The sequence below is a fragment of the Piliocolobus tephrosceles genome, chromosome 2 (assembly GCF_002776525.5).
Source record: "Piliocolobus tephrosceles isolate RC106 chromosome 2, ASM277652v3, whole genome shotgun sequence".
Classification (NCBI taxonomy): Eukaryota; Metazoa; Chordata; class Mammalia; order Primates; family Cercopithecidae; genus Piliocolobus; species Piliocolobus tephrosceles.
The window spans coordinates 102,972,598-102,984,931 of record NC_045435.1 but is presented as its reverse complement, the minus strand read 5'-3'; the positions used below and the strand labels follow the sequence as shown (position 1 = coordinate 102,984,931).

Genomic DNA, 12,334 nt, shown 5'->3' with positions numbered 1-12,334 from the left:
AAACATTTTTCTGTATCTACATAATCTTCAATTCTATCATACTTATGTTTTTTAACTTTTTTTGGTATTATAATTTAAGTGAATCTGCTCCCTCTGCTTACAAAAGCTAAGCAGAGCTAAAGACTCTGGGTGTTACATATGAAACAAATGTAAGACGACTCTGAAAGGAAGAGAGAAGAAAACAGACCAGCTAGGAAGCCTGAGATTCAATGAATGTTGTGGTGGTGAGTTCCCTGGGCTTTCTTTTGGCCTCATACTGATCATCCCTCAAAATGTTCTCTCTAGTCAAGGACCAAAAAAGGATAGCCTAGCAAAACAGAAACCTTGGAGATAATATTTAGAGAAACGGCTGCCCCGCAAAGGCTGAGCAGAGCCTAGACTTCCACCCTTGCCACACTGTAATGAGGCATCCCAATATGCCTAACAGGCGGTGTCAGTGGAAAGAAGCACCCTTGCTCCTCCTAGCCAAAGCGACATTAGCAGAGGTAGGACACTAGGTAGCCTGCATGCCCTGAGCTCCCATCCCTGCCCTGCAGTGACAAGAGCCCCTATCCCTCAGGAGGCAAAGGCGGCTGAGTGAGCAACCTGGATGTCTACTCCTACCCAGCAGTAATGAGTCAAGGCATCCCCCTCCCCATCAGAACAGTGTCAGAAGAAGACTACTAAAACAGTAGATTTCAATACGATCCAAAGTCTCATGATATCCAAAATGACCAGACTTCAACTGAAAAATCACTCATCATATCAGGAACCAGAAAAATCTCAACTTGAATAAGAAAACACAATTGGCTGGGTGCAGTGGCTCACACCAGTAATCCCAACACTTCGGGAGGCCCAGGTGGGAGGATCACTTGAGCCCGGGAGCTTGAGATTAGCCTTGGCAACATAGGGAGACTCCGTCTCTACAGAATGGTTTAAAAATTACCCAGGATAGTACCAATACAGTAATTTACAAACATATTTGAACAGTCCATTCAACTTTTTTTCTTTCGTTTTGAGATAGGGTCTCACTACATTGCCCAGGCTGGAGCACAGCAGTGTGTTCATGGCTCACAGCAGCCTCAACCTCCTGGGCTCAGGCCTTCCTCCCACCCTCCCACCCCTCCTGAGTAGGTAGGATTACAGGTGCATGCCACCATGCCCAGCTTAATTTTGAAATTTTTTGTAGAGATGGGGTCTCACTATATTGCCCAGGCTGGTCTCAAACTTCCTGGGCTCAAGTGATCCTCCTGCCTTGACTCTCAAAGTGTTGGGCCTACAGGTGTAAGCCACTGTGCGTGGCTATCCCCTTCATCTTATAACATCTCACTAAACCAAGAGGACTAACACCTTACATTTTGTAGCAACACAACTTTGTTGAGTTTTTTTTTCCAGATTTCTCATTAAAAATGCCATTATACCTGGTGATTTAATTTCCTTGAATTTTAATCACAGATTCATTAAGATATTTGGGGATAATTTTATCCTACCATGGTTCTACAGGATTTTGATGACTGAACAGGAACTACCATGTCCACATTTTTTACTATGTGCTTCTTATTGTGCTAAGCACTCTAAATGAACTTGCCTTGCACATCAGAAATAGATGGTGTTATCCTCGTTTTATATGGGGAAACTGAGGTTCAGAGAAGTACAGTAATATGTCCTAGAAATCACAGGTAAGTAGCAGAACCAGGATTGACTCCCACTCTAATTCCAAATACCTTACTGCCATACTTCATTAATTTTGCACTTCAGTTTCTTATCTGTAAGATGAGGACAAGAGTTGTCCAAGAGCACATCAAAAGGCCCTTGTGGGTCCTTTCAGCTAATGACAAAGGTCTCTTCACCCTCAGAGCCCCCATAGTCCTCTAGAGAATCCTCATTCCTTTCAGTGTATATTAGATGTGTGTATGCTTTTTCCCCAGCTAAATTCGAATTCTGAGTGTGATTCATCCTAGTGGTCTTCACTGGCTTCCTACATTAGCTGTTGAAGGAGGTAGAGAATACGATTCGAAATACATAAATTATACCAGAGCGAAATTTCATAAAGAAAATAAACATTCCACGAAGGAAAACGGGGGCTTAAGAAAGCGTGTCAGTCATAGGACAGAATACGGGCCTCATTAGGAAAATTAAGGGTAAACAAATTTGGGGAACACACAAATTAGGAAATGGTTATTTTACATAAGAATTCTTTTTAAAATTGAATCTTTTTAGAGTTCCTTTAAACAGGAAATCCCCTATTTGAATGCATTTAAGTGAATTAGTATTTAAATATGTACAAACTGAATGTGTAGTTTAAAGAAATATTACATAAAGATTTCCATGTGCCTAGAAATCTGCCATTAAACTCAAAACACACTTAAAAAATTTTTCTTTTCTTTGAGACAGGGTCTTGTTCTGTCACCCAGGCTGGAGTGCAATAGTATGATCTCAGCTCACTGCAACCTCTACCCCACGAGTTCAAGTAATTCTCCTGCCTCAGCCTCCCAAGTAGCCGGGATTACAAGCATGCGCAACCACACCTGGCTAATTTTTGTATTTTTAGTAGAGACAGGGTTTCACCATGTTGACCAAGCTGGTCTTGAACTCCCTGACCTTAAGCGAGCTGCCCACCTCAGCCTCCCAAAGTGCTGGGATTACAGGTGTGAGCCACTGCACTCGGCCTCAAAACACTTAAAAAAAAAATTTTTTTTTTTTTTGAGACACGGTCTTGCTATGTCACGCAGGCTGGAGAGCAGTGGTGCAATCATAGCTTACTGCAGCCTCAACCTCCTAGGCTCAAGCTATCCTCCTACCTCAGCCTCCTGAGTAGCTGAGACTACACGCATGAGCCACCACATCCAGTTAATTTTTAAAATTTTTTGTACAGATAGGATCTCGGTATGTCACCCAGGCTGGTTTCGAATTCTTGGGCTCATCCTCCCGCCTTGGCCTCCCGAAGTGCTGGGATTACAGGTGTAAACCGCTGCATCCAGTCTAAGAAAAAACGTTTTAGGCATCCAGAATATAAGAGCTCTGAGGGCAGGAATCTTTGTCATTGTTGTTGTTCCCCACTTTCTAAAACCATCACAAATAATCGTGATCATCTTGCTCACTGGCTGTATCCCCAGGCTCTAGCACAGTACCTAGCAGGCACTCCAATATTGACTAAATAGAAGGATAAAGCACCAGATTCAAACCTGTAATTAGAATTTTCCAATACTGGATTAGGCTCTTTGGTTTATGAGGATTGCATACTTACTGTTCTGAGACATACTCTATTCTGGTAAACATATATATAGAGAGAGCCAATGGTTAAAAGCCACAGCCAGAAATTTACAAAGCTTTACGAATGTATAACTGAAAATTAGTCAACTGTATTGTTTCAATGTTAACTTCCGGGTTTCCACATAGGGTGAAGGACATATGAGAAGCCCTTATCAATTTTACAATATTCTTCTAATTCTAAACTTATTTCAAAGTAAACTTAAAAATTAAATTAAAAAAAATTAAATAGAAATACTTACTGCACCGAGTGATGGTCCATATCTTCCTGTGGCAACTTTACCCACGTAACTGACAAAATTGGAAATAACACCTGAGAAACAAGTCACATTACAATAACTTAAGTGAGGTATAAAAATGGTTTGCATTTTTTTTTCTTGAGAGAGTTTCACTCTTTCGCCCAGGCTGCTGAAGTGCAGTGGTACAATTTTGGCTCACTGCAACCTCCGCCTACCAGGTTCAAGTTATTCTCATGCCCCAGCCTCCGGAGTAGCTGGGATTACAGGAGTACGGTTTTCATTTCTGACTTCCACACAGATAAACAGTGTCAGGTTTCAGTCTGGATCACTGTGAGGATACAGACATGAATACTTATGCTGCCTATCATTTCAGCAACTTTACAGGGGATGAAAAGTCTGACCTGCTGCATGATCTGCTGAGCGAGAGTCACTCACTTTACTTCTCAGTTACCATTTTCCTCAACTGTGACATGAAGACTCATTCTCAGGAGTATATTCTCTGGGCTGTACTCCAGACACACTAAATCAGAGTATCTGGGGTGGGACAACAGACTGGATAATCCCTTAAGTCTCTTTGGCTTCACTGTCACTTGAGTCAACTTGGCTCATTTTTAAAAACTTCCTATGGAGCAGGAATTAATGTATCTGAAACAGACCCACGGTAACTACAACATAACTAGTGCTTGGGAAAGAACTATACACTTACCTTACAAGCCAAAAACAATGCTCAGCTTTTTTTTGAAGGACTAGATACACATAAGTATTCGATGAACACTAATTAAGCATCTACTCTGGGCCTTGTGGTAGATGCTTTTATTTAGTGCTTTCTTTAACCCATTGTCATGAGGAGGTAAGTATCATGAGGTTTAGTCATTTTTGCAACATCACACAGCTGGTAGTAGAAATAGGATCTGAACCTGGGTCTATCTCCAAGCTCAGTGTTTTTCACTACAGCACAGCAAAACTGCCAGATATACTGTTTCTAAATATAGAGATTTTAGAAATGAATTTTTATATTGTATTAAGTAAGTACATTTTACAAACAGAGAGGTAAGTAAAATCTGACCAACTGTCACATTAGCAGCATCTAGGGACCTGTCACACATGAGAATTTCCTAACTGAAATAAGAAAACAATACCATCTTCAAGACCATGGCTAGGAAGTGGTTCCGTTCCAACATACATTCTTGCAAATAAAGACAGAACGAGCTCATTCTTGACAATCATATTGCATAGCTCTGATTTAAAGCTTTCTGTGAACTGAACACACCGGGGGAAACGAGCTTGCTTAAGGTTATTTAACAAAGACCCAGGAGATTGAGGCAGCCGGGAAGACTGGGAACCACTATCTATAAAATGGTGGGCCTAAACTAAAGAAATCAAGGCCCAGTGAGATTTTAAAAATGACGTGCTTGGCCGGGCACGGTGGCTCAAGCCTGTAATCCCAGCACTTTGGGAGGCCGAGATGGGCAGATCACAAGGTCAGGAGATCCAAACCATCCTGGCTAACACGGTGAAACCCCGTCTCTACTAAAAAAAAAATACAAAAAACTAGCTGGGCAAGGTGGTGGGCGCCTGTAGTCCCAGCTACTCGGGAGGCTGAGGCAGGAGAATGGCGTGAACCCAAGAGGCGGAGCTTGCAGTGAGCTGAGATCCGGCCACTGCACTCCAGCCTGGGCGACAGAGCGAGACTCCGTCTCAAAAAAAAAAAAAAAAAAAAAAAAGACGTGCTTAAATTCTATACTAATCTTTACTTAACTCCTGTTTATCCTAACTTAAAATTAAGCATACCCACATATTTCATATGTAAGAGGAAATCAGCAAAATGAGAAGCAGAAAAGGCACACCTCCACCAATCTGTGGCACCCTTCTCTACATACACTGTGAAAAACAAATACATTCTGAGCACTCACTACGTGTAGAATATGGCAGTAACCATTCCTTGTGTCCCTTCTGCAGATAGGTTAGAGTGCTTATACTTTCAAAGGCCCCGAGATTAAAGCATATTACCTGCAGATAGGTACAATGCCATGAACTGCTCTTGACCCAGAATGTTCACTATGCTGGAAGAGAAGCTCCACAAAACGTACATATTTGCCGCCATGTGAAATAAGGAGAAATGGCTGAATGTTGACAGCAACATTGGAGAACAAAGGACTTCTACAAGAGAAAGAAAAACACGGTCTGGTAATCATGGAACACACAGCCAATAAAAATTATCTATTTTAAACTTTTAAAAGTAGGCTAGGCGTAGTGGCTCATGCCTGTAATCCCAGCACTTTGCGAGGCCAACGCAGGCAGATCACTAAGTCGGGAGTTCAAGACCAGCCTGGCCAACGTGGTCAAACCCCATCTCTATTAAAAATATAAAAATTAGCCAGGCATGGTGGCACACGCCTGTAATTCCAACTACTTGGGAGGCTAAGACAGGAGAATCACTTGGACCCGGGAGGTGGAGGTTGCAGTGAGCTGAGATTGAGCCACTGCATTCCAGCCTGGGCCACAGAGTGAGACTATCTCAAAAAAACAAAAAACAAAAAAACTATGAAACAAATTAAACACAGAAAACAAAAACAGCTACTTTTTTTTTTTTTGAGATGGAGTCTTGCTCTGTCACCCAGGCTGGAGTGCGGTGGCATGATCTTGGCTCACTGCAAGCTCCGCCTCCCAGGTTCACGCCATTCTCCTGCCTCAGCCTCCCCAGTAGCTGGGACTACAGGTGCCCGCCACCACGCCTGGCTAATTTTTTGTATTTTTAGTAGAGATAGGGTTTCACTGTGTTAGCCAGGATGGTCTCGATCTCCTGACCTTGTGATCTACCTGCCTCGGCCTCCCAAAGTGCTGGGATTACAGGCGTGAGCCACCGCACCTGGCGTCAACAGCAGCTATTTTTAAGAATTTTCTGTTATTTTTTTTTCCCTGGAGACAGAGTCTTGCTGTGTTGCCCCAGGCTGGAATGCAGTGGCATGAACTTGGCTCACTGCAGCCTCAACTTCCTGGGCTCAAGTGATCCTCCCACCTCAGCCTCCTCAGTAGTTGGGACCACAGGGACGCACTCCCATGCCCAACTAATTTTTGTATTTTTAGTAGAGATGGGGTTTCACCATGTTTCCCAGGCTGGTCTTGAACTCCTAAGCTCAAGCAGTTCACCTGCCTCAGCCTTCCCAAATGCTGGGATTATAGGTGTGAGCCACTGTGCCCAGCTTAAGACATCATTTTTAAAAGTGGTAAAAAGCTGTCTTAGTAAATCTCTTTTCTACTTCATATGCAACCCATAAAGACTCTCAGTTCAATTAAAGCAACTTGTCCTTATGGCAAAAGTTGATAATAAAAAAATAAGCAGTCTGGGCAACATAGTGAGACCTCATCTGCACTAAAAACAAAAAAATTAGCTGGGCATGGTGGCATGCGCCTATAGTCCCAGCTCCTGGGGGCTGAGGTGTGAGGATCACTTGAGCCTGAGAAGCAGAGGTTGCAGTGAGGCGAGACTGTGTCACTGCACTCCAGCCTGGGCAACAGAGCCAGACCCTGTCTCAAAAAAATAATATTAAATAAAAAATGAAAAAGTAAATTATGTTAATTATAAAGTTGTATGTAATATTTTCCTTAAAGAATAAACTTGTCGGCCGGGCATGGTGGCTCACACCTATAATCCCAGCACTTTGGGAGGCTGAGGTGGGCAGATCATTGAGGCCACGAGTTCAAGACCAGCCTAGCCAACATGGCAAAACCCATCTCTGCTAAAAATATAAAAATTAGCCAGGCATGGTGGCATGCGCCCATAATCCCAGCTACTCAAGAGGCTAGAGGCACGAGAATTGCTTGAACCCAGGAGGCAGAGGTTACAATGAGACAAGATTGCGCCACTGCACTCCAGCCTGGCGAGAGAGCTAGACTCTATCTTAAAAAAAAAAAAAAAAAAAAAAGAATAGGCTCTTAATTTGTCAAAAAAATATTTAGATATTTACTATGGGTGAGGTTCATTTTAGGTATCTAGGATATTACATTGAGAGAGATGAGGCTGGGCACAGTGGCTCATGCCTGTAATCCCAGCACTTTTGGAGGCTGAGCCGGGTGGATCACCTGAGGTCAGGTGTTCAAGAACACCCTGTCCAGGCCGGGCGCGGTGGCTCAAGCCTGTAATTCCAGCACTTTGGGAGGCCGAGACGGGCGGATCACAAGGTCAGGAGATCGAGACCATCCTGGCTAACACGGTGAAACCCTGTCTCTACTAAAAAATACAAAAACCTAGCCGGGCGAGGTGGCAGGCGCCTGTAGTCCCAGCTACTCGGCAGGAGAATGGCGTAAACCCGGGAGGCGGAGCTTGCAGTGAGCTGAGATCCGGCCACTGCACTCCAGCCTGGGCGACAGAGGGAGACTCCGTCTCAAAAAAAAAAAAAAAAAGAATTAAAGAACAGCCTGTCCAACATGGTGAAACCCTGTCTCTATTAAAAATACAAAAACTAGTTGGGTGTGGTGGCGGGCACCTGTAATCCCAGCTACTAGGGAGGCTAAGGCAGGAGAATCACTTGAACCTTGGAGGCGGAGGTTGCAGTGAGCTGAGATTGCACCACTGTACTCTAGCCTGGGCAACAGAGCAAGACTCTGTCTTAAAAAAAAAAAAAGGAAAAAGTAAAAGAGAGATGAGGTCCCAATCCTCAATGAAGGAGCTTACAGCCTATCCTCTGTATTTTGCTTGTAGCTATCGATAGGTAACTCGTCTTTTTTACAGCACTTTCATTAACTAAAGGATATTTCTTTCATATTATTTCTACCTTAAAATAAAATCAAACAAGTCAGACTTACTTGAGGCTGGATTCGATGTGAAATATCTGATCATTGTCCGCTGTAGAGAAGGTACTCTCCATAAACAGAATACAAGGACATTTGCAGCTATAATACCTACAAAATAAATATTTATAATTTAGGGAGGTTAAAAATAAAAGCAAAAAAGTCTGATCTAAATTACCGCCTTGTAAGATCTCTTCCACAATTATGTAAGAGTACTGTATACTTGGGGGATGGAGGGTGAGCTAAAAAAAAACAAGTGAAATCAATGCTTTTAAAGTATCAGCACTGCCTAGGGTTGGTAAAGTCACAGAATTCCTGAGAAATCACAAATGCTCTAGGAGCTAACTTCCTTTCCCTAGATCCATATTTTACTTCTTTAGAACAGTTTACTCTTCTCAATAATAATCAGATCAATAATTTATTGTCTATAATAGCCAAACCAAAGACAGAAGTAATATATAAAATTAGGTTCTTTGGCCAAGAGTAGAAAAGCTAACATTACTCCTTTTTCCTCAGTTTGCTTCTTAAACGTACTGCCAGCTTATGGAAACGTATGTGAGTCATCTGTGTAGTTGAAGGTCAACATGTTTGAGGAAAATACTCATGTGATAGGAATTCGGGGATAATTCAGAAACACTCTGCAACTGCTTCTGAAGTCTGTTTACATGTGGGAGTTGGGTGACTTTCCTTTTTCTGTAAGTGTTGATGTTGTTAGTACTACTATGAAATTGAGGTTTATTTGATAATAGAATTAACTTGTTAGATTTTAGATAAGAAATTAAGTTATTCTTGAAAACTACAAACTTTAAAAAATATATTAATTTTATGAATTGCCACAACTCCTTCACATAGCAGGTATTCATCTACTTGTTGAATTAAAATAATTTAAACAATTTTCATTCCTCCAGTCTCTGTAAGTAACAGGCAAGTAGCACTTTCACCTTCTTCAATGCCAGTAAGGACTGATTTCAGTAACATTCTGGTAAGAGGATTTACTTTAGAAAATATTCTTTGTCTAGTCCCTGGCAGCTGCTACGTCTCAATGTTACCTGTGGCTTCTGCACTTGCTCATTCTGTAATGCTCTCAGCTAGCCCCTGGCATTTCTAGTCTGTCCAGTTTTTGCTCTCCCACTTGAGAGGTGGGAAAGGAAGCTACATTTTTCACAGATCTTAAGACATTTTTCCCGTTTTAATATCTGAAATCAAGATGCATCTTATAATTGGTGGTATGTGATAGCTTAATTGGTAGCATTTTTTCTTTCTCTGTAGTACACTAAATAAAATTTTATTACATTTTGTTGAACTGATTCCATCAGTTGTATCAGATGTCTCACTAGTGGGGACTGTGACAGCCATTATACCATCTTTGGTAAATAATTACCCAGAACTCTTTTAAAGATGGTGAGAGGGACAGCATTTATGCAAAGATGGGAAAAGGGATCATACACCAGGCAATGAAGAGCGAAAAGCACTGTGTGCACCTCCCATTGTGGAGCCTGGAACCCTGGGAAGGGTAGGCAGGCAGAGCCTCCTCAGAGGGACTGGAGTCTTGGGAGGGTTATCCTACAGGAAAAGCAGTGATTCGTGTTGCCCAGGATTCTTTAGTTTCCTTTGGGAGAGTTAATCATCTTTACTACGCAGAGTGCAGCTTAGGTCTAGGTTGTCATACCCAGTGATTGATATCTTAGGGTAAAGAAGACCTGAGAATAGTCTGGCCATGATCATAAAGATCGGATTGCCAAGATCATGATCCGTCAGGGCTTTGGTGTTTTACTCTAATTGTGGTTCAAGGCAAAGCGAGCAAAATGGAGGTCCTGATCCTGCCTGCTAGGCTGAAAAATGGCAATGACTACTCTGCTTCCGCTGTCAGTTCCATGGGCAACTTCCTCAAACCACTGATACACAGCACACACAGCTTCTGGAAACCACAGGTACTACAGCACCGTCAAGAGGAGGGTATGTCTCTGGATAAAGTGATTACAATAAAGGAAAATACATGAAAAAAAATGAAACATAAAGGCCAGGCGCAGTGGCTCACGCCTGTAATCCCAGCAGCACTTTGGGAAGCTGAGGCAGACGGATCACCTGAGGTTGGGAGTTCGAGATCAGCCTGACCATCATGGAAAAACCTCATCTCTACTAATAATACAAAATTAGCCAGGCATGGTGGTGCATGCCTGTAGCCCCGGTTACTCGGGAGGCTGAGGCAGGAGTGAACCCAGGAGGCGGACGTTGCGGTGAGTCGAGATCACACCACTGCACTCCAACCTGGGCAACAAGAACAAAACTCTGTCTCAAAACCAAAAGAGTGGGGGAAGATAACCAAAGACATCAAGGTTAACAGTAGACAAAGTTAACACTGCTAAGTTTTCAATCCAAATGCAAGAAGCTTTTCTGATAAATTATGGAGTACTGGCACTGAAACAGACTGCAGCCAAAACCCCTTACTTCATAAGCCAGTGGTCATCAAACTGCTTTCATGAGGCACCCCATTAGTAAACACCATCCATTAGTAAGAGACACATCCCATGTATGTATACTTATTAACAAATTATGTACGTGAACCACTATGAATTCTTTATAAGACACATTTAACAAATTTAAAAGAAATAAGAAAAGTGAAATGCACAAACTTTCTTCTTTGTAAACCCTATTCTGAAGGCCAATTATAGATGAGAAAAACTGAGGCTGTAAAAGGTACAAGTTGTCAGTCAAATTCAGTGGCCAAGCCAGAATTCCTAATCTAGTGCTCTTTCTACTATACACCAAGACATGGGGAGCCAGGAGGATTTATTTTGACCTTGGTCACTCTAGGACTTCAGACACCACATAAAAATGGCTTCCTTACTGGGAAAGAGCATATGCTGGTCCCCAGAAGCAGATAAGAATGAGAGGATCTGTGGCAATCCTAGGCCTACTGAGGCAGTACTGCATTTTGGCTAAAAGTATGGGTGAAGGAGTCCAGCAAAAGTGACTCTGTCCTACTTACATTATAACCTGGGGAAGAGGCCTAACCTCTCAGCTTGTTTCCTCTTCTGTAAAATGAGGACAATAAAATCTACCTGAAAGGGTTGAATGGGCCGGGTGTGGTGGCTCATGCCTATAATCCTAGCACTTAGGGAGGTCCAGGCAGAAGGATCCATCCCTTGAGCCTAGAAGTTTGAGACCAGCCTGGGCAACATAGTGAGACCTCCTCTTTCCAAAAAAATGAACAATATCAGCTGGGCATGGTGGCACATGCTTGGGTCCCAGCTATTTGGGAGGCTAAGGAACCCAGGAAGTCAAGTCTGCAGTGAGACAAAATTGTGCCACTGTACTCGTCTGGGCGACAGAGGGAGACCCTGCCTCAAAAAAAATAAATAAAAAAAAAGGAAAAAAAAGGGTTGAGTGATGATGAAATGAGAAAACATGATTAAATGTAGCAGTCACACAGTGACAAACCAACAAATGGAAAACATGGTGAAAAGAGAATGGCCTTTTCAGGTCTGAATCCTAAGTATGCCACTTAGCAGTTTTGTGGCCTATGGCACTTTATTCCCTCATTTGTAAAATGAGGATAACAACTCCTACCTCATAAAGGTTGTAGTGGGGCTTAAATAAGATAGTACGTGCACCTAGTATGCAAATAATCAAAGAATAATGGTTTCCTCCTCTCTCCTCCTCTGAGAAATAGAAGGGCTTAAGTTTTGTATATCTCCACTTAGGAGGGATGTTACCTGCTTCTTCCTGATTCTATGGTAACTCTTGGACAAGCTTGGCACTACTGATTCAGGAAGGCTGCTGCTGTCCTAGTGCCTATCCTCACACCTGTGTGATGCACTGGACTACGTCAGTGAAAAAATAACAAAATAAGGATCTCTGAAAACTCTCCTTCATAAGAGCAATGAAAGAACTGGCAAAAAATGTCAGAATCAACTTTTTCAGAACTCTGGAAACTAATCAAAGGCTTATAGCAAAGCAGGGCGTATTTACTTAAGAAAAACAGCTGAATCTCAAAACAGCTAGCTTTACAGCATTTTGCCATTCTCCTGCCTCAGCTTCCCAAGTAGCTGGAA

At 42.4% G+C, this 12,334-nt stretch overlaps 1 protein-coding gene across 1 annotated transcript in view; it reads right to left on the bottom strand.

The window, feature by feature from the left end:
• The window catches only part of PARL (presenilin associated rhomboid like), a 56,236-nt gene that overhangs the window by 6,745 nt on the left and 37,157 nt on the right, over positions 1–12,334 (bottom strand). Inside the window, exons 5-7 of the mRNA XM_023187618.2 lie at positions 8,295–8,390; positions 5,499–5,648; positions 3,492–3,562 (exon numbers count right to left, since the gene is read on the bottom strand). Of these exons, the coding sequence (XP_023043386.1) occupies positions 3,492–3,562; positions 5,499–5,648; positions 8,295–8,390 (317 nt within the window). The remainder of the gene's footprint in view (positions 1–3,491; positions 3,563–5,498; positions 5,649–8,294; positions 8,391–12,334) is intronic.